The sequence below is a fragment of the Triturus cristatus genome, chromosome 2_1 (genome assembly GCF_964204655.1).
Source record: "Triturus cristatus chromosome 2_1, aTriCri1.1, whole genome shotgun sequence".
NCBI lineage: Eukaryota > Metazoa > Chordata > Amphibia > Caudata > Salamandridae > Triturus > Triturus cristatus.
The window spans coordinates 740,320,189-740,344,034 of NC_140581.1; the positions used below are offsets into that span (position 1 = coordinate 740,320,189).

The window sequence follows — 23,846 nt, forward strand, 5'->3', positions numbered from 1 at the left end:
GCTAGTGACCACCCCCACCCACTACGCCGGACACACACTCGACCCCGTCTTCTCATCCAGCAAGGACATCGCCTTCAGCCACGCCACCTGACTCCACTGGACGGACCACAGCTGCGTCCACTTCAGCTTCAGAAGGACCATGATCCACCACCACCAGCAACAGGTTGCACGCAGAGGCTGGAACAAGATCACAGCCGACCAGCTCCCTGAGCCAGAACCCTCCCACCAGCTCAGCGAACCCCAGCCAGGCCGCCAACAACCTCACGAAGTGGATCAGCAACTGCGCAGACGACCTCGCCCCTCTGAGGACCCCGCCTAGCAGACCCGGCAGCAAGAAAGCCCCATGGTTCACCGACGAACTCAAGAGCTCCAAGAAGAACTGCCGAGCCCTCGAGAAAGCCTGGCGCAGAGACCCAACACCAGACAACATGACCACCCTCAAGCTCGCCACCCGAAAACACCACCAACTGATCCACGCCACCAAGAAAACTGCATTCAAGGAACGACTGGACAACAACGCACACAACAGCAAGGAACTTTTTAACATCGTCAAAGAGCTCTCCAACCCCAACGCCGGAAACAACGACATAACCCCATCACAAGACCTCTGCAACTCCCTCGCCACCTACTTCCACAACAAGATCGCAGTCATACACAACAGCTTCAGCCCACAACCGACGCACCCCACGACCGCACCAACGCCCCCCACCTCCACCCTCCGCGCCTGGACCCCGATCAGCACCGAAGACACCAGCCGCACGATGAACTCCATCCACTCCGGATCTCCAACCGACCCCTGCCCTCACCACGTCTTCAACAAGGCCGACGCTGTCATCGCACCCCATCTGCGGGACATCATCAACACCTCCTTCGACACCGCTACCTTCCCGGAGAGCTGGAAGCACGCCGAACTCAGCGCTCTACTGAAGAAACCATCATCGGACCCCACCGAACTCAAAAACCACCGCCCCATCTCGCTCCTCCCGTTTCCGGCCAAAGTCATCGAGAAGACCGTCAACAAGCAGCTGGCCGCCTTTCTCGAGACAAACGGATCCCTCGACCTCTCGCAGTCTGGCTTCCGGGCCAACCACAGCACCGAGACCGCCCTCATCGCAGCCACCGATGACATCCGAGCCCTGCTCGACAACGGAGAAACAGCGGCCCTCATCCTCCTGGACCTCTCCGCGGCATTCAACACTGTCTGCCACCGCACCCTAGTGCAGCACCTCAGCAACGTCCGAATCCAGGAGAAGGCACTAGAATGGATCATCTCCTTCCTCGCCGGAAGGACACTGAGAGTCCGCCTCCCCCCGTTCAGATCAGAAGCCACCGAAGTCATCTGCGGCGTCCCTCAAGGCTCCTCGCTCAGCCCCACCCTCTTCAATGTCTACATGAGCCCCCTCGCGGCCATCGCACGCCAACACAACCTCAACATCATCTCCTACGCCGACGACACCCAGCTGATCCTCTCCCTCACCAACGACCCCGCCACCGCCAGAGCCAACCTTCACGAAGGGATGACAGACGTAGCCAAGTGGATGATGAACAGCCGCCTGAAACTGAACTCAGACAAGACGGAAGTTCTCATCCTGGGCTCCTCGCCCTCCGCCTGGGACGACTCCTGGTGGCCCCCCGCCCTGGGCAGCGTACCCAAACCAACAGACCACGCATGCAACCTGGGCTTCATCCTGGACTCCTCCCTCTCCATGACCAGACAAATCAACGCCGTCTCCTCGTCGTGCTTCAACATCCTGCGCATGCTACGTAAGATATTCCGTTGGATCCCCACCGAGACCAGGAAGACGGTCACCCAGGCCCTCGTCACCAGCCGACTGGACTACGGCAACTCCCTCTACGCCGGAACCACTGCCAAACTCCAGAAGAGACTCCAGCGGATCCAGAACGCCTCAGCAAGACTCATCCTCGACATCCCCCGACACAGCCACCTCTCCGGACACCTGAGAGACCTGCACTGGCTCCCGGCCAACAAGAGAATCACCTTCCGTCTCCTCACCCACGCACACAAAGCCTTACACAACCAAGGCCCAAGATACCTCAACAGCCGCCTCAACTTCTACACTCCCACACGCCAGCTTCGATCGACCGGCCACGCCCTCGCCGCCGTCCCCCGCATCCGAAGAGCCACCACAGGAGGAAGGTCCTTCTCCTACCTGGCCGCCAAGACTTGGAACTCCCTCCCGACCCACCTCCGCCTGACCCAAGACAACCTCGCCTTCAGGAAGCAGCTCAAGACCTGGCTGTTCGAACAGTAGCGGACCCCCCCTCCCCAAGCGCCTTGAGACCCTCCGGGTGAGTAGTGCGCTTTATAAATGCCTTGATTGATTGATTGATTGATTGAATCCACAAATCTGCCTGGGTCGGCTTCTCCACCTCCACATGCCTTTCTAAGGCCTTAGCTTCCAATATGAAACCCAAAGGCCTCCATATAATGCACCACCCAGAAACACACATACATTACAGCACACACATGCAACCACATGCACGCTGCTTAGTTCTATATGCTAACATGAAGTAGGCCAATAGTAAGGTGGGTACACAGGAGCAGAACTGTACATGATTGGGCCAGCAGGCCTCACTCTAATAACACAGGTAAAAAGTAATGTTCACTCTACTGATCACTGTAACAAAAATGGCAATCTGCCACAATCGAGCTTGTGCTACTTAACTTTGGGTACGGGCAGTAGCCCTTTATCACTACCAGGATAACACTTAGTAATTTGCGCTCCATCTCCAACATGTACAGAAAGTGGACGTGTATTATATGGATGCGGCAGACCTGCCATACACTTTCTGTGTACATACCAGGTGACATCTCACATGACCATGCTCAAGTGGTCTTGGCTACATGTCTTCCTCCTGTACCAACCTATTATGAATCCGCCTAGTGATACCAAGTCAGGTGCCCACGCTTGTCTAGAAGGAAAACATTTACTAGAAACACCAGACATGACAGTCCCAGACTAACACGTTTTCACAAAAACAAACACATAACGGAAATAGGTCAACACTAAATTGTTCTTTGAGTTAAGTGTTTACTGACACGCAGCTCACACAGAACTGCAGTAACAATGCCCTAGTTTAACAGGTGTCTTTCAATTGAAAGCAGTACACCAAATATCAACATGATTTGCAGCCTCTGCTTTTAGAGAGAGACACAAAGAAGATGAGAGAAACAATACTGCAGCGGTGTAGCCATTCAACATAAAGGGTTAGGCGCGTTCTTAAACTCTTAGATAAAACAGAACGATTCGTTCCAATAAAACTTGAAGTATTACACTGTTAAAAAATACACCACATGCTAATGTTCACAGTACACACTAAAGTACTTAAACAGCAGCAATATTTCACATTTCAGCATACTGGTCTGAAACAAATCTAATCACATGTGCAGGGAGATTTCTCTGGGGATGAAACATTAATGACACGATTTCTAGGAAAAATGATTGAACAGTCCAAGTTTTTACATTTAAAAAGCGAAGGCACACACTAAATTGTAGAGAAAAAGGACAGTGAAAAGAAAACATTCTTCACCTGATGTCCTCAATCAATCTGGCACATTCTGTTTTCCCCCGTGACTGCCTATAAATCTAAGACAGGGATGTAAACACGCACACTAGACTAAACAATGGCTATAGAGCAGCCACGGTTCACTTTCTCTCATGCACGTCCGTGCAAGTCTGTGGGAAAATTCTACCAATGACAGGGAGGAACTCAAGTGAGGTTTTCTGAAAATAACCCAGAGCTAACAAGTATGAAGAAGGGCCTGGAAGCTTTCAGGACATAGTTTTTAACGAATACTTGGCACAAAGAAAAGATTTATGCGCCATCTTTCGCTAAATTACTCAGATGAATTACCCAAAGGGGCTAAGCACCAATCAGGACAGGAACGTTCAGATCTTCTCTGCTAAAACTAGTATCAGTTTAAGTCCGTATTCGACCAGTTTCCTCTACGCACGTGCCTCTCTCAACAAAAATAACGTTTATTTGACGAATACACAAAATGCCTAAAATCTCAATACGCCGATGACAAAAAGTGGTTAAACAGTCCATGTCATCAGTACTAATATTCTGGGTGCTACGTCTAAAACAGGATTCAACTGAATGTTAAAAGTAAAGATGAAAAGCTGTAAAACATACAAGTGAGCTGCCTTATCCCCTGAATCATGCAGAGGGATGAAAGAGAGTCAAAAGAAACAACATGCAAAGAGCACAGAGCAGGACGGCAATGGACAGATTAGATGAGCCAATAGGCCCCTCTTCTGTTAAGTGGTAGGCTCCAGTACCTTAAAAGAATGGTTTCCTAGCGCTAGCGCACGTGGTGACCTATGCACTGTATGGTAAAGTGGAAGGCATTAGCAATCTAAGGACATGGAAACTATTATTCAGGAAAAGTTGACTTTGATCCTTCAAACTGAAAAAAAGAGTGCTTTACACAAAAAAAAAGAAGTTTCTGTTAGATTACATTCTTGCAATAATTCACAACATTGACTATGCGAGGTCACCTTTGAGTAATGGAAATCTTTGTTTAAACATTTCTTTGGCAACGGCGACAGGACATTAGATCTCATTTCCAAGACTCACCAGCTGGGTTTTGTCATTAACATTTATTAACAATCTAAGATAGGCCTTTCAACGTCTAATCCGCACTACGCAAATGTTTTGTATGGCCCTCCAGAAGGCTTTGGGGTGACAAATTACTGGCAGAGATCACATCCCCGTGGCTAGTCACCAGAGGGGCTGCAGTATTACCGTGGTACTAATCCAATTTAAACAAGACACAGAACAAACATTCGTCGGAACCAAGAGCCGCAGACTACAAAAATATGTAGATTAAGGCGTTGACTAAAACAGGAGAAAACTATGTTCAGAAATAGAACTGTTCAAGAGAGTAGTGTTTTCAAGGAAATGGCAACCTGTTTTCGTCCCTGAAACATAAAATCATTAGGTGACTTGCTATACAAGCAATGATCCGTTTACTTTTTCTTCTAGCATCATAGTCAAATGTATATTTGGATTTAATAAATGTAAGATATCCGGAAGAGCGGTTTTCGCCATACCTGTTTTAATCTGGCAAGTTCTTTCAGAGCTCGTCCCCACTGTTGCTTGTAGTGCAACTTCGACTTTGTAGCCGACTCCAACTTCCTTTCAAGCTCAACCTAAAATGATTAAAACATTTCAGCTGATAAACTACATCAGTGGTAACATAATCATTGAAAGATGATATATACAGAGAGGCTGCTTAAAGGAAAGCGTTGAGGCAGCGGATCGTACAGCATCATCTAAAGCCGTTTTGTAAGTTAGCGTAAATATTATGGCAGATGAACATTTTCTTGTTTAAAATATAGCCTTATTTTTTATTGCTCAACAACCTGGCCAAAAGCACGAGATTTGTCTTGCACGCTAGACAGCCCGCTATAAACACATTTTCAGTTTCAAAGTGTTGAAACCCATATGCTGGGAAAATACACTTTAGTAGAAGAAGCGGTTTTATGTCATCGTGATTATTCTAACTAAGTCAGCAGTTGAAAGCCAATAACTAGAAGGAAGGGCTTACTCATACCAAGTGAATGTTTGTTACAGCTACAAGTGGCTTAAGTATATGCAGTAGTTAACTTAACAGTTTTCACATATTTGAATACTAGATTCATGGGAACAAAGACCAGCCCCGACTTCTATCATTTGTTATTTTAAGTGCAGACTTACTTTCCATCATTATATAGATATGCAATGGATGCGTGTACGTGCTACAGATAAACTAGTAAAATGTTAAATCGCGCAAAATTAGCTTTAACACTAACACTACATATTTTCAATATTTCAAAGAGGGCAGGTACACTGGTCATTAACTACAACATATACGGACTGGCATGGGATCTCTGCCGCACGAGTATCATCTAACATAGGTCCTTAGCGGACGGATCAATGCCACTCACTATCTAAAAAAAGTTCTATTATGTTCCTTATGTTCATGAGACGTGTCAATATCCTAACAATCGGGCATGGATGCAATTTTGGGCATTCTGGGTGTGACTTTAAAAAACACGTTCTCTGACAATCTACAACATATATTCTTGGAGAGTACAGTCACTCAGTGACGATTATTCTAATCATATTAGTTATAAACTTGCACCATTAATTACATATATCACACTACTACATGGCAGGTACCAGAACTATCTTAAAGATACAAACATTTAGGACACGAAATCCACGTTTATCCAGAGCTCTATTTTTTTTAAATGTTCCTTCTGTGCCCTGGCTTCAGTTTCAATAAACTCGATGATCAGGTCTTCACAGTACGGCTGGACTGGGAATTGAAGGTATGACAAAGAACAAGCAAGGCAAATGATCGCTTATGTCCTGTAAGAGTGCCAAGGGGATGAGACGAAGCAAGGCCTTTCACATAATTTTAAGGTGCTTTATTCAGATATTTTGGCAATACTATCTTTAACATTCTTTCAACATGTTAGGCCTTTATAGGGCTTAAGGACCTTCTGTACAATGTAATCCGTAAAAGTCCACACAATGGTGATTACTACTTACTGATTAAGATTCAACACTTCCAAGCAGACACACCCATACCCAAACCCAAAGCAAGATGTTCGGTATAAACAGAAATCAGAGAACACTCGAAAAGTTCCCCATAAAGGACAAGAAAATTACTGGGGCTTCAGTGGGGCAAAGATGACGTATTGGTACTAGGAGATACAAACAGCGTCACCAGACCTATACAGTAGAAGTTTTCCCAGAGTGTAGGCCAAACCCAGTGCTCAGAGTAAAGAACTCAGGGATGGAGTTTGACCCAGACCTCTGCTTCACTCAGATAGTCAGGCAGGTCAAGGATGTCGACCAAGTCAGACATTTTAACTGAATATACTCAAGAAGGTAGTCCAGTTAATACAGAAAATACAATGGCTGGAATGTATGATGGGATTGATACTATCCTGTTCCTTCTACACATGCTTACTCAAAAAGATCTACAGAAGCAACAAATAACTAACAACTAAGCTGTGTGTTGCTGGCAGAACATTAGAAAATATTGCCACATATCTCCCACCATAAAATGGGCACAATGGCTCTTGGAACAGAAAAGTAAATGTAAAATCTTAAGCATCATCTACAAGGCACTGAGAAATGGTACCTTAAAAACATCTGCCACTAATCCCACTTTCATTCAAGCTCATGCAATCAGTTAAGATAGAATCAGGCAGAAAAAGGCCACAGTCTTAGCAATTAAAGACCAAATTTAGAGCTCTTTGAATATCCTACCAGATATTCTTCCCCAAGTCGGTCGAATTGTTTGAAATTCTGAATAAAACTGTTTTCAAGGAAACTGGTATTCACTGTTTGACTACACCAAAACACACTACTTCACCAGAGGGACCACAACCCAGGATTAATAGGACAACCCTTTAGTTGATCTTGTTTAGACATGATAGGACCATACACCAATATGAAATTTCATCATGACCCATCGACTGAAGCGCAAGCTTGTTCTTCGCACAGTTTATCTACAACAAAAGTGGGAATGAATAGCCCATACAAAATATGTAACACTCAACAAAACAAAACAATGCAGCATGACCTGAATAAAAGAATCAATAAATAAAGTTGGTAGTTGATGAGAAATGTCATTTTGTCTGCCGTCAGCAGTCCAGAATGAAAAATTCCAAAAGATGAGCTCTCTCTACATAGATGATGGGGTCACTTCTTGGCAAAGGGTATTCAATTGATTTGTGAATATGTAAAGGACATTCTATAAGGAGATTTGCACTTGTAAATGTGTTTTTTCTTTTGGCAAAACCATTGCAATCCTTTTTTTGTTTGAAGACCAAGAACTGCTTCAGCCTCCTCCTTACCCGCTGCTGCCCCGCCCGTCCTTTCAGACTGCGCATCTGCTGTCGCCTCTGCTTCCGCTCCCGGGTTAGGTCGCACCATCGTTGGTGTTTGGCAACATGGCGCATGGCTGAGACGGCGTCCCTTTGCCCGGAGGAGACCTCACTTGGCTAGGTGACGCCTTGAGTAGACATTTTGTTGCTTGCATCGCAGTCGTGTAGGGCCGGGACGGTGGAGAGGCTACCCGGCTTGGTGGTGTATGGTGCCTCGTGTTGACAACATCAACAGGGTGCATAGAGACTGCGGTCTAAATTGGCAGAGACTGCACCGGGCTTTGCGGTATTCTGAGTGAAGACACTGGGCATCTGGGTGATTTTCCTTTCCCTTTTTAATCTGGGATTTGGGGAGATTTCTTCTGCTTCAACCCTGCCTTTATCCTGCGCATCTTAAACTCATATGCTGGACAAAGTGTGTTGGGCCAGGTGATTTGTAGTTGGGGCTGCCGTGGTTAGTCACCAGGGGGTCCGCTCCCTGTTGCGCCCTATCCCCTTGGGGGGTTGTGGTCGTGCAATGGGGGCGTGAGGTTGCACCTTGGTTTTGGCCGGCCAACTGTTGATCTACATGCCAACTTGCCAGGGAGAAGCATTGAGTCCAAGGCCCATTGGAAGGTGGTTTAAAAATGGTCTCTGAAGGAGCGTAAAGAATATTAATACTAAGTGGACAAGGCGTGGCAGTCGGGGCGTGTTCAAGAAGGAGGTAAGTACTATTCTTTTCTATGATAATTTCACCCTTTTGTTGTTCGGCCAGCAATGAATACTTCCTCTCATTTATTTCCCCCGGTGCTTCGCTGTAAGAGAGCCCTCCCCCACGCTCCAAAATGTAAATCATAGGGGAGAGTCTGTAAAAGGAGGAAAACAGGAGAGAAGAAGGCATCAGGTCATCTCGAACGAAGTGTTATATCAATTGGCAAAGCCCAACGCTCACCGCTTGTTACTTCAATAAAGAACTTTGTCCTTAAACATTTTAATAATGGAGTTCAATCGCTGTCGGAGGAGGGGATCAAGTTTACCCCAAGCAGCCCAAGGCTTCTGACTCAGGAACAGCAATACTGTCTTGCACACTCTTAGTTTTTTACGGGAAGCCATTGGAATTAGGAAAAGCTGCAACTAATATTTGTATTGCAAATCATGTATTTTATTTTGTGTCTTGATTATTCGGATTTTAGTATATCTGTGATTTTGTAACTTGTATGATGGTACCTCGTAGGCTGTTTGACTTTTATGGTTTTATACTTAAAGCCAAATAAAGTTTCTTGATGATGATGATGACTCGGGAACAAATGTACTGTGCGCAGCAATGGACGAAGTGCAAATAGCCAACCTTTTGGTGTCTTCTCCTCAGGCTACAAGTGCGACCAGTAGGGGCCCAAGATTGTCTTTGTCACCCTGCTTAGACATTTCTTTATCATCCTCCCGCTCTGATGACTGTGAACTCTCCCAGCCGATTTTTAGGGAAGATCAACTGAACCAAAGTATCTTTTCACCATATAAGGCCCCCCTGGTTTGGGAACCAAACCTTACTTATGGATCACAGGGGGGGGGTCCTTTACTATTTAGCCTACTACGTCGTCATCTTTGCTGGATGTAATGCTGCTTATGCAGTGTACTCTACATGGGATCTTGGAAACGCGGGTGGCAATAAGGTCAAATCAAGTGGATCAATCAAAACTTTTGAGAGACATTCATGAACTACAGCACTCTAAAGATAATGTGGGCCCTAAGGCACCCGCTGCAGTAACGGTCTCGGGGGGGGGGGGGGGGGGCATAGTGCTATACCAGGGGGCACTGAAGGTCAATTAAATAAGGATCCGTTTATATTTCTAAATGTCCTATGATTGTGCAGAAAGAGCATCATTGTTTAAATCCTTTAAATTTTACCTCAAGGCTCAGCGGTGCACAGGGGGCATGTACTCTGAATGGATTATCCTGGTTTCATGCCCTAGGTGTGGGCAAAAAGAAGACCGTGAGTAGTATGAAAATGAAAGGGAAAGCTAGTAATGGAGCCTGCCCCCAAGGTCAGTACTTGAGGCCCACGGGTGGTAGATTTGTAGATGCATCCTCATAGAAAAAAGTAACATCAAATGTAAAGATGGTCCTAAAAGTAGTTTGGACCCTACTTTTATAACTCCGATAACACGTTCCACTGTAAATAATAATGCTCCGAATATAGCTTGCAGTAAGGTGGTTAAACCTCAGGCTCTAAATAAATCCTTTAAAGAACTCCCTTCTTCCTTCGAATCCCTCCTCAGCTCACAGCCAGTGACATCAGAGTTATTGTTGGATATTACTCGTAGGGGGAAAAAAAGCGAAGAAACTCAGACCTTTCAATCGCTCAAAAATCCTCTATATATTCCATCAAATTCCATCCCTTTCAGGATCTCTTCATAGGATAGAACTTCGGTTGGGTTTCAACTTGGTGAACAAGGCAGAGAAGTCTCAAGTCTCCTTTATTTTGCCCTGCATTGTGCAGCTACTGGTTAAGGCCGAAGAGGACTAAGCTAAAGCAGGATTACAAGCATTATGCCTCTCAAAAAACAGCCACCCCCTTTTATGCCTTCTGTTGGGCCCTATTCTTCCTGCCATCCTAAGTTTGCATAGCAGATTATCCGCTACCCAATGGGAGCAGTTTATACCATACAATCCACCCGTAAGGCCAGAATTTTACATGGCAAAGCAGCCAGCCACCTAAGAGTGGTTATAGTAAAAGATAGATCACTCACGCAGTCTAGGCAACCAGCATGTGCGCAGGGTAATAGGTTCTCTCCCTTACAGTACCATTTGGAGGATGGCGAACGGAACAGTCCTAGCTCACCCTAGAATGAGGGGTCCTCCCCAAACCTGAGACTCCGGAGTTGGAATATCCATGGATTTGAACTCTTGAGGAATAGAGGTAAATTGGAGAAAAATCTGAAACCTTTTCATATGGTATGTCTTCATGAGTCCTGGTTGAGAGAGGACCAGTCAGTAGAAGGCTTTATTCCATTGTATAGCAAAGGCAGGAGCCAGGGTAAGGGGAGAACATCTGCAGGCGTCCTAACATTAATATCTACCAAGATCAACAGGATCAAGTGGCCTCCAGTTCTCAGTGGTAGAAATGGGTCTAAGCAACAGCACTATTAGATACTTCCTACTTATAAATGTTTATATCCATAGAGGAAACCATCGGCAAATGAGATCTTGGCTGGAATTATTCGAATCACCCTTCCAGCGTCTGGTAACAAAATATCCGGAAGCAGTGATTATAATGGCAGGGGATGTTAATGCTCGTCTCTTCCCTGCACAGCTGGACCTGCACTTGGGGAGGCTTTGGCTTTTTATATTACCCCAGCGCAGTTCCACTCTGGTGTCATTAAAAAGGAGGCCAAAGTATTGAGTTAATGGCTGGCGAATCATGGTCTGACCTATTTAAATGGACTTTATTAAAATGATTCACCATCAGCAACAACTATCCGGCAGGGCTAGTCCTTCGGCCCCATTGTGTACGTATTTACATCTCTTTGGCAATTCAACCCTTTTAAGAATTTTGAGGTGGCAAAATATGATAGTAGCGATCACTGGGCAATTCCAGCAGTCCTCGACTTGTGCGAGCCAGTGTCCCTCGAGAGGGTTCTGCCCCTAGGAATGTATTACCCGCGTAGGCTCTTAACACGCTTGGATCATATCCATCTCCAACAGTTAGTCATCTTTCAATTAAAGGTGAAGACTGATATCCCCCTATTTATCTAGGTGATAGCATTGTATGGTACAATAAAATAGTACAACAAGTTTTGGGCTACATTACAGTAAATATATTTGCGAAAGGTGTGCGTGCAGACACTTGTCCGAAGGGGGGTGGGGGTTGGTTGGACTCTGACTGCCGAGAGTTGAAGCAATTGGTGAGTCAGAGTGCCAGGAGCATAGGCGTCTTCTAGGCTCCTTTGCCCCCCTAGAGCTGGCTAAGCTTAAATGCCAATATAAATCTCTTGTGTAGACGAAAAAAGCAGCCTTTTATCACAGTAAGTGAGATGAGATGCAGGAAATTATACTCCTTAAGGATCAGCAGAAGTTCTGGGCAAGGGTCAACGAGTTTAGTGGCCAAAATAGAGGTACACTTGTTTGTATGATCCCGGAAGCTCAGTAGGCTACTTAGTTGAAAGATCTATATAGGAAACCCTCTGGCCCAGATAGGCCCCATAGAAATCTTGGACAAAAACTCCCCATTGTCTGGTTTTCAGTAAAGGAAGTAAAAGCCATAATCGAGAGAGTAAAGCTCTCCCATGATGCCAGCCCCGATAACATTCAGCAGTAATAATTAAAACGAACAGTGTTTGGTGGGCCACGGTCTATTCTTCCTTATTTAGCTGGATTGCTACGTCCGGCGTTTACCACCATTCTTGGAAACGGTCAATAGTGAAATCCATTTAAAAAAAAAGAGAATGGCACAGACCCAATACATTATAGGCTAATTAGCCTTCTTGATAGCTCACTAAAGATCTTTCCTAAGATTATCTTATCTAAGCTAGAAGACTGGGCTATTGAAAACAAGAGAATTCCAACAGAGCAGGGGGGGGTTTTCTGGAGGGTCATTCCACTATGGATCATTGTTTTGCACTATGAGCCAATCTTTCGGAAAGCCTTGGAGGTAAATCAAAGGCTGTGCTGTTGTTCTGTACATTTCAGGACAACCTTTGACTCTGTAGACAGAGATTAACCACTCCTGAGGCGAGATAGCCGGGAGACGTAATTGATTTTAAAGATTACTTTTAAAATTGTTGTGTTTTGATAAAGGGTTGCACTGTTTTTAAAAGATAGCTTTTAACTGAAAATCGCTTTTTAAAACTTTTGCACAATACCCCAGAACACTCCCCCACCTCACCTGTTGAGAACTCCCCGCGCTGCCGATCTCAGGGCTGCGGCGGGTCGGAGTTCTTGGTGCCAAAATCGGAGCGAGTTCAAGCCACGCCCACCGACGCAGGCCACGCCCCCTTCGCTAGACCTTAAAAGCGAGAGGAACACACGCCGCTGTCAGAGATTAACCACTCCTGAGGCGAGATAGCCAGGAGACGTAATTGATTTTAAAGATTACTTTTAAAATTGTTGTGTTTTGATAAAGGGTTGCACTGTTTTTAAAAGATAGCTTTTAACTGAAAATCGCTTTTTAAAACTTTTGCACAATACCCCAGAACACTCCCCCACCTCACCTGTTGAGAACTCCCCGCGCTGCCGATCTCAGGGCTGCGGCGGGTCGGAGTTCTTGGCGCCAAAATCGGAGCGAGTACAAGCCACGCCCACCGACGCAGGCCACGCCCCCTTCGCTAGACCTTAAAAGCGAGAGGAACACACGCCGCTGTCAGAGATTAACCACTCCTGAGGCGAGATAGCCGGGAGACGTAATTGATTTTAAAGATTACTTTTAAAATTGTTGTGTTTTGATAAAGGGTTGCACTGTTTTTAAAAAATAGCTTTTAACTGAAAATCGCTTTTTAAAACTTTTGCACAATACCCCAGAACACTCCCCCACCTCACCTGTTGAGAACTCCCCGCGCTGCCGATCTCAGGGCTGCGGCGGGTCGGAGTTCTTGGCGCCAAAATCGGAGCGAGTACAAGCCACGCCCACCGACGCAGGCAACACCCCCTCCCATCCCACTAGAAAATGTGCCCTCCACAAACGCGCAGCAGACGCGCGCAGCGGGCGCGACGATGGCGCGCCGAAGGCGCGCACAAGGCAAGCCCGTCTGCGCCCGTCCGCGCCAAGACCGGGCCCAGGGCCATATCCCCTGTCCAAAATAACCCCGACAAAATACAGTGGAAATACTCCAGCCAGGAACTTCGAGGGCTGAGACCAAACATCACATGCGCTCAAATAGAGCCACACAAAGAAGGTAAGAAATGTCTGTCTTGCCCACTCACATTCGACTTTCTTCCCGTTAAAAATATGGATAAAACCGAGATTCCAAGATATAGAAACCATATTTTGAAAACAGGATTGATTAATGCTAGGTCATTGGTCAAGCATAATATTCAGACAGCCAAACTAATAGATGAACAAAACATTGATATATTATGCATTACCGAAACATGGGCAGATGAGGCTTCAGATGCTGATCTGGCCTTAGCGATCCCGGAGGGATACTCTTTCTACAGGGCTGACAGAAAAACAAAACGGGGAGGAGGGTTAGCAATCATAGCGAAGGAAGGTCTTAGAATTAAAACCTCACATAAAGGTAGCACCCCAGACTGCGAAACATTAACCTTCCAAATAAAAATTACAAACAATTACACGTTTAATGGAATACTAATATATAGACCACCTAGTGCAAAAACTCCCTTAATAGACTTGTTAAGTCCATTTCTTGAATCTAGTGTGTCATGTCCAGACTATACCATCTTAGGTGATTTCAATCTGCATCTAGAGAAAAATTCAGACCCTAAGATAGCAGCATTCATTGATGCAATGGCAAACTTCGACCTGAAACAGAAAGTACTATTAGGTACCCACAATGCCGGACATACGATAGATGGTATCTTCACATCATGTCAGAGCTTAAACAAAATTGACACTCTCCCAATCCCATGGTCAGACCACAAACTAGTAAGATTCACACTGGAAATTAAAGAGGACACTGGAAGACCGGTGGAGCATATTAAACAAGCAACCTACCGTGACTGGTCTAAAATTGACAACCAAGCATTTATAGAAAAACTCCAAATATCCCAGCCTACATTAGACGATAACAGTAATATAGCCTGCAAACAATTTAATGAATGGATAGAGAAGGCAGTCGATCTGACAGTCCCACAAAAAAAGGCTACTCTTAAAAGAAAAACCCCCTCACAACCCTGGTTCTCAGAAGCTCTAAAAACACAAAAACAAACATGTAGAAGAGCCGAAAAAAAATGGAGAACTAATTACGATACCCAACTCAGACAAGAATACAAAGATACCCTAAACAGCTACAAAAAACTAATAATAGTAGAAAAAAGTAAATACTTCGTTAAAAAGATCAACGAATCAAAAAACTCCAGCAAAACCCTCTTTGATACTGTCAAAAAACTATCAAAGTTCGAAAACAACAACCCAGAAGCACTGTCATCAGACTTCTGCAACATACTAGGAGAATACTTCGTGAGTAAAGTCTCATCAGTGTACGAATCCTTCAAAAATCAGAACACTGAGACAATAGAAGGGGACACATCACAGCCACCAATTCAACAAGATCAATCAGTTTTTAGATTTACACCACCTACAGCCGAACAGATTGAGAAAGAGATCCACACTACCAACTCAGGCAGCCCAACGGACCCTTGTCCACCCAAAATAATGCAGGTTTGTTCCATACAACTAAGCCGAGTATTGGAAAAATTATTCTCCAAAATTATCAACACCAATATCTTCCCAGATGATTGGAAGATGATATCTATCAGGCCACTACTGAAAAAACCCAACCTAGATTGCGAAAATCCCAGCAATTATAGACCCATAGCCAGGATCCCTTTTGCCGCAAAAATCTTGGAGAAACTGCTAAATAAACAGCTATCCCAACATCTGACGGACGGAGATTGGCTGGATCACTCCCAGTTCGGTTTCCGGGTAGAACATGGGACGGAGACGGCCCTGATCACAGCAGTGGAGGAGCTTAGGCAAATAATGGACAATGGATCGAAGGCCGCCTTGATATTACTCGACTTATCGGCGGCCTTCGACACGGTCAGCCACGAAATCCTTATTACACGGTTAAAAACAGCATACATACATGACACAGCATGCGCTCTCACAGTCTCCTACCTAGAGAATAGAACTTTCTCAGTAGAATTAGGAGAAGCGAAATCCAAGCTGTTCAATCTACCATGCGGAGTCCCGCAGGGCTCATCGATGAGCCCTACTCTTTTTAATTTATATGTAGCTCCACTTGCACAAATAATAAGGAACAACGGCTTCACTCCTATATCCTACGCCGACGACACCCAAATTGTGGTGTCAATAAGCAAGGAGGTACAGGACACAGCAGAAAAATTTCAAATCTGCATGACAAAAATCAGTCAATGGATGAAAATGAATTGCTTAAAGTTAAACGGGGACAAGAGTGAGGTCATGATACTAGGAAGAGACACAAACATATGGTCCCCCATATGGTGGCCTAAAGATATGGGAAGATGCCCAGAGTCGTCAGAAAAGGTAAAAAACCTAGGGATCATGTTAGACACTAACCTTTCTTTCGACGCTCAAGCCAGCAAACTAGCTTCGTCACTCTGGTACATTCTAAAAATGATCAAAAAGATTCTACCGTACTTACCGTATCATTCACGCAAGACAGTGGTGACAGCACTAGCCTTGTCCAGACTGGATTACGGGAACGGCTTATACGCCGGAGCAAGGAAGAAAATCCTACTTAAACTACAACGCCTGCAGAATGCAGCAGCCAGGTTGATACTAGGAATACCAAAGTTCGAACAAGTAAGCCATAAACTAAAAAATCTGCACTGGCTACCAATTGTAAGTAGGATACATTTTAAATCATTATGCTTAGCATACAAGGCACTAAACGGAATTGGATCACAATTTCTAAAATCACATCTGCAACTATATGAGCCAAACAGATTACTCAGATCCAGCCAAACAAAATGCATCAGGGTCCCTAGATTTCGGAAAACTAACTGGGGCGGAAGAAGCTTCCTGGTACACGCAGCAAGAATATGGAACCAACTACCACTAGACATAAAAACGAGTCCATCCCTGAAATCCTTCAGAAAGGAAGTCAAAACATGGCTTTTCTCCACACATCTGTAGTCAACATCATCAGACCCAGTGGTATATCTCAGCGCCAAGACGCCCTCGGGCAATCGCGCGCTATACAAATAGATAAATCAAATCAATCAATCAAATCATATCCTATGGGGGAAACGTGCAGCCTGGGGGCTCCCGGTAAATCTCCTCAGTGTCCTCCAATCTCTGCATTCTGGTAACAGGGCCCAGGTAAAGTTAGTTAAGTCGGGTCGCTTATCTCAAATAATACCCATTGACAACGGTCTCCGTTTTAGCACCCCTGCTTTTTAGTCTATTTCTAGCCGACCTTCCTCCTTTTATTTGCCAATCTAACTCCATTTCACCTAAAATTGAGAAACAGCACATTATTTGCCTGCTCTATGCTGATGATTTGGTATTATTGGATTATACCTCTATTGGTCTGCAGAGGAAACGAAACGCTCTAGCAACTTACAGTAAGCAGAACCAGCTTCACATTAACTTTTGGTCTTTGGGAAAAGAGTAAAGAAATGTAACTGGTCTTTAGACACACAGGAGGTGGAGCAAGTAAGCCTATACAAATATTTGGGCTTAACCTTAAGGAGAAACTTGAACTAGGGTATGCATTGGGATGGTATCAGGCAGAAGGCCTTATTGCAGGCCAGCTGTCTTTCAAGCTTTCATAGTAGATTTGGGGGGCATTCCCATATTCAACTACTAAGGGCTTATATAAAGGGAGGATTCCTCCGCTGGATTTATACGGAGGAGAGTTTTTTCCCTTGATCCGTCATATGAATGGGGCAGTGCTTAGAAGGCTTTTATCCCTCCCCCAGGGTACTATGGTTCAGGCCATAAGGAGGGAGTGCAATTTGGTCTCCTGAGCCTGATGGCCTCATTTCGGACCTTAAGATATTTTAATACATTCCTGGAGAATAGTGAGGTGTCTAAAATCTCCAAATTGTGCTGTGAAGAGAGCCAATGTAGCGAAAGAATGTGGGCAAAGGTTGTACGAAATAGATTAACTATTCTTAAAAACCTCCATTCAGATAGTGGTAGAATTACATCTTGGTCTCCCTTCCCAGGCAAGCATGCATTGAAAGAATCTGTTGCTTTGTGTCTGAATTGAATGATCTATCTTATCTGAGTAAGACACCATCTATCAGCTTCTCAATCCCCACTCTGGGCCAGGACACTGTTTTTCCTTATTTATCACAGTTATCTTACCCAGGGCTGCAAAATTAAATACTAAGGGTTAGGGTGGGAGGTAATCCAATTTATACTTCCCGGCTAGATCAGGCCAGGGTCCAGGATAATAGTGGTATCTGCACCTGCCCTCTAAAAAGTTCAATGTTTCCTACTGCATATATTAATGTACTGTGTTTTTTATCTTGCATATCTTAAATAGGATGGTCTTCATAGGAGGAAAGCTGTGGAGCTGTTGACAGAAATGCATTATTTAGATGTGGCTGTTGGGATTGCTCAATTTTTACAGTATGTTAAACATAGTTTTAATGAAGATCTGTAGCGGGGAGGGAGTGTTGGGTAGTTAGGAAGGGGTGGATTTAATTATTTTAAGTGTCAATTGTGTTTTAGAATGCTTTATGGATAATTGTCTAAATAAACTTGTTTTCTTACCTATAAGGAGATATCAAGACCAGTAACTGATCGGGTCTTCTGTGATTAACGTTACCAGTGCTACAAAATCAGCTCAACACGTTTAACCGTGCAAACAGAATCAATCAAATTAAAGTAAAGACATCATCTACATTTCTGTCAGGGACTGGCATTTAGCCTGAAGTTGTCCAGCAGCTTAGCAAGGGCAAGCCAACTCTCCAATGGCATCTATACCACAACCGTTATATTTAGGAATGTGCTCATTTGATAGTGTGTTTTGCAACCACCAGTTCTAGTATGGAAATGTCTGACAATCAATTTTTCAAAGGTGGTCTTTTAAGTTGGATTGTAACTTGTGTTTTTGGTTACTTTGAAACTCAAGTTAACTTGTGAGAGCTGATTTTGTGGGATATGAAAGAATACACGTTTAATGTCAATAACTCAATTTTATTAATATGCTATCTTGTGAGCTGATTAAAGGTCAACACCTTTCCATTAAAAAGACATTATGGGTGTGGCCAAGATGGTGGGCGGTTTAGACATGCTTCACTGTCTCTCTGTCCCCGCCATCCATCAGGTCCGAAACCATGCCACTGCGATTGAACCACGGGGCCTGCGATGTATGTCCGAAGCACCGGAGAGAAAGCGGTGGTGTGGCGGACCCCCTGAAGCCCAACAGCTACCTGATCAGTGCCAACTGAGCGGAGCGCAAATGTGGAGATACGGATGGGGAAAGGCATCTGCTGCGATGTTGATGAGGTGATTAGCGGCCCGCTTCCCCCACAACGGGTGACTCCTCTGGTGACGCTACCTACCAGCACCTTGGCCCAGATGTGGGCTTGCATCTCCAGACACCAGGCACCCTGATAACGCCCGGTGCAGAAAATTGCAGCGGGCGGGGGGGGGGGGGGGATGGGAACTGCCATGAGGCCTCATACCTGCTCTCGACCACACAGCTGACTTGCTCCTGACCGCCCTCTGTACGGCGCAGCCAACTTGCTCTTAGTCCCGGATGGGGGCGATTCTTTCAGGCGCTGAGGCCTCCACACCCTCCAAACTGAACCATAAGTAGCAAAATGACAGCTGCTCCGATACGAGGGGTACATTGATAAGGCCTGTTAAATGCTGCTTGCTCCCCATTTGACTTTCTGCTGCTAGCTGCATATATTAATGTACTGTGTTTTTTATCTTGCATATCTTAAATAGGATGGTCTTCATAGGAGGAAAGCTGTGGAGCTGTTGACAGAAATGCATTATTTAGATGTGGCTGTTGGGATTGCTCAATTTTTACAGTATGTTAAACATAGTTTTAATGAAGATCTGTAGCGGGGAGGGAGTGTTGGGTAGTTAGGAAGGGGTGGATTTAATTATTTTAAGTGTCAATTGTGTTTTAGAATGCTTTATGGATAATTGTCTAAATAAACTTGTTTTCTTACCTATAAGGAGATATCAAGACCAGTAACTGATCGGGTCTTCTGTGATTAACGTTACCAGTGCTACAAAATCAGCTCAACACGTTTAACCGTGCAAACAGAATCAATCAAATTAAAGTAAAGACATCATCTACATTTCTGTCAGGGACTGGCATTTAGCCTGAAGTTGTCCAGCAGCTTAGCAAGGGCAAGCCAACTCTCCAATGGCATCTATACCACAACCGTTATATTTAGGAATGTGCTCATTTGATAGTGTGTTTTGCAACCACCAGTTCTAGTATGGAAATGTCTGACAATCAATTTTTCAAAGGTGGTCTTTTAAGTTGGATTGTAACTTGTGTTTTTGGTTACTTTGAAACTCAAGTTAACTTGTGAGAGCTGATTTTGTGGGATATGAAAGAATACACGTTTAATGTCAATAACTCAATTTTATTAATATGCTATCTTGTGAGCTGATTAAAGGTCAACACCTTTCCATTAAAAAGACATTATGGGTGTGGCCAAGATGGTGGGCGGTTTAGACATGCTTCACTGTCTCTCTGTCCCCGCCATCCATCAGGTCCGAAACCATGCCACTGCGATTGAACCACGGGGCCTGCGATGTATGTCCGAAGCACCGGAGAGAAAGCGGTGGTGTGGCGGACCCCCTGAAGCCCAACAGCTACCTGATCAGTGCCAACTGAGCGGAGCGCAAATGTGGAGATACGGATGGGGAAAGGCATCTGCTGCGATGTTGATGAGGTGATTAGCGGCCCGCTTCCCCCACAACGGGTGACTCCTCTGGTGACGCTACCTACCAGCACCTTGGCCCAGATGTGGGCTTGCATCTCCAGACACCAGGCACCCTGATGACGCCCGGTGCAGACAATTGCAGCCGGCGGGGGGGGGGGGGGGGGGGGGGGGGGATGGGAACTGCCATGAGGCCTCATACCTGCTCTCGACCACACAGCTGACTTGCTCCTGACCGCCCTCTGTACGGCGCAGCCAACTTGCTCTTAGTCCCGGATGGGGGCGATTCTTTCAGGCACTGAGGCCTCCACACCCTCCAAACTGAACCATAAGTAGCAAAATGACAGCTGCTCCGATACGAGGGGTACATTGATAAGGCCTGTTAAATGCTGCTTGCTCCCCATTTGACTTTCTGCTGCTAGCGGCCTGCCCTAGACCCAAGCCAGAGAGGCCCTCCATTAGAGAGCGACCCACCGCGAAGGAACGCCTCAAGCCATTAACTGCTGTTGCTGCATAGGCCGGTTCAGCTGAGGACGCTATAACGAGCAGAGTGCAGGGCCAGGGCCATTAGTTGAATAATCCTCCTGGGGCTACCGCGGCCACACCTACACCCAGACCAGTAATTATCAACCTGATAGCCTACTCCACTAAGTGCTCGGCAGGCACGATCATGGACCGAACAAATACAATATTAAGGCCACCTGACTGCTCCCACTGCACAGGCTTGCTTCCTTATTGACCATGGTTGGCTTTTGATATAACTGGCCGCGCAGTAAGGGATTAGGAGGGTATCGTCGTGGGAAATCGAGGTCAACGCCTTGCGCCTCTACGTAATCTGGCTCCCCCACTGAACAGGGTGCTTCTGCCAGAGCCCGACTGTAACTGGATAGCTTTGGCATCTACAGGTTGGGTGTTCTAGGACTACAGCATTATAACCCACGCTGGCTGGCTGGTCCAAGGAGGGGGCCCCCACGTACTGACTGCAATTTGACTGGGCATTTGATCCGCTACGTAAGGCTCACATTGAGCGGTATTTGCTGCCTTTTGAATCACACTGGCCCCTTGGGGGCAATGTACCACCGGAGTCTGCAGGGTGGGGGGGCCACTGTTAACTTAAGACACGAAAACCCAGAATCCATGAGGGAATCCTGCCCGGCCCGAATGAAACCAACTGGGGGCTGGAAATAAAGGTTGGCCTCTCAAGGGTCGTACTCACATTCACATCACCCCCAGCAACGGAGTGACAATGGCCGCAGCAAAGGCAAAGAAAGACCGATCCCTGAGGGACATGCTGACCAAGCAGGTTGGCTGACAAAAGGGGGACAAGAGGTCATCGGCCAGAGTGGGTACCAGACAGATGGTGATGACTGGGAGGGGCCAGTAACTCGCTCCTTCTTGGAACCTTTACTCGTGTCCCTCCGTGATGACCTCCAGACAGTTGAGAAGAACTTATCAAATGATCTCAGGTAGGTCCGGCATGACCTTGAAGAAGTGGGGGACCGGGTCTCTACACTCGAAGACCACAAAACCAGTTTGGATTTTTTTTTTCTTCAGTCGCCTCCTGACCGTGCGCTGTTCTCACACACGCACAAGTTTTATTGAACCTCTTCCCCTTATCCTTGCAGATCTCCCATTGCTACCGGCGTCTTTCTGCCCCACTTCCCACCGGATCAAGACTTATTACGGGCCTCGCGCTTCCGGCTAAATTGTTCCGACGCGCTTTCCCCTGCTCTGAAGTTGGCTAATTAGCCTTCTGCTCCCATTTACTTTAATTAATCTCCCTTCGTTTTCCTTCCCTCATGATTCTCTCTATCCATAGATCCCGACTGTATCCTCAATTTAAATCAAGATTTCTCCCTATTAGACGCTCTACCCAATGCCTCTCTATTAGATAACTTCGCCTCCTCGATATGCTTTCCTGTTTTTCTTTCCTGGGACTACTCGCTCTCTGAACAACTCCTTCTCCCCCATTTTTCCATAGAAGCACTACCATTAAACTTAATGACCTACTGTCCTGATGATGACCTGAAATGACACAGGTTGAAACGCCGTTGACTATACAGCCAAGAACCCAGGCGCTCTTGTGGTCAATTCAATTACCCAATTACTCTTGTATAAACAACTTGTAAATAGTTTTGTATTTCTTTTGACCACTTTCCCAAAATTTTCTTTCAATTCGCCGTTCACGCTGTTCTGTTGCACTCCTGTCACTGCGCCGTTCACTTCTCACTAACACGTCCAGTGCCCACTTTTTGTGTGTGTATTATGGTCATTGTATAAATGGATGTACTGTAGTGCTCTTAAACTGCTTACAGAAATACATAAAAATCTTTGTTTTTCCCTTACTTTTCCCGACTCTGTGGTCTCCCTATCTTGTGTCCTGCCTTACATGTGATTGAACTCACCATTTGTAAATTGCCTTTTTCGAACTAAACGTCCAGTTGAGACATTGTTTATATTACATAGCATGCCCGGTCTCACCTGGGTTGACGGGCTGTACTCCTGTTAATTGTTATTTTGTTATTGAGCAACCGCCGGGTTGCGAGAGTTTCTCTACTCTAATCTACACATCAAGGTGTAATATTATGTGTGATTAATTACACATTATGTCCTCCAGGGAGACCCCAGCCTACACGGATGATTACATCCAGCGAATCTTGAGTGGTCCCTCCCTACTCTCACATTCCTCTACTCCCCTCACAGCAGCCCCTAATTCCTCTAGGGTTCTCCTGAAAAAAGTAGAACATTTTAAGAAAAAACAAATCCGTACAGATCTCTACGCACGTATGCTCACGGAATACCTCAAATCAGACACCATACCTCTGGGCCTTCAAATACGTTATATCCCGGCTATTTTCACACAAGACCCCAAGTTCCGCACCGGATTCAGTCATTTAGCCACTACTTGCTCCAGACACTGAATGGTGTTAGGCATAGACACCGCCATGGAACACAGTCGGAAAGAGTTAGAAGAAATCGCTGAACTTGAGAAACTTATTCTCTCTGACACCACTCTTACTGACGCGAAGTCTCTACTGGATAGAGTTTACAGCACTATCGCCACTTTCCACACTTTTGAGCAAAATAAGAAAATATCCAAAATCCAAAGAGACATTAAAAATTACAATAAGGACACCACATATCCTTATTTACTTGATACAGTTTTCAACACACCATATCAACCACCAATAAATAGAAATTGGGGCAGATATAGGAATAACCAAGCCATTACCTTCTCTGACTCCTCTAATACATCCATAGAGGACTCAGATCCCGGGGAAGGTTCCAGTGCTGAACGCCCACAGATCAGACCTCATCCCCCGCCTTTACTACCCTCCGGTTTTTTAGGTGGGAACCGAGGACGCGGTCGGACAAGACCGAACTACCGGTACCAGTACGCGGGCGAACGCCAAACCCGCCGAAAGTTCTACC

At 45.5% G+C, this 23,846-nt stretch overlaps 1 protein-coding gene across 1 annotated transcript in view; it reads right to left on the reverse strand.

The window, feature by feature from the left end:
• CEP120 (centrosomal protein 120) overlaps positions 1-23,846 on the reverse strand; it is a 417,274-nt gene that overhangs the window by 63,836 nt on the left and 329,592 nt on the right. Inside the window, exon 18 of the mRNA XM_085632676.1 lies at positions 5,079-5,177. Coding sequence (XP_085488802.1) covers positions 5,079-5,177 — 99 coding nt within the window. The remainder of the gene's footprint in view (positions 1-5,078; positions 5,178-23,846) is intronic.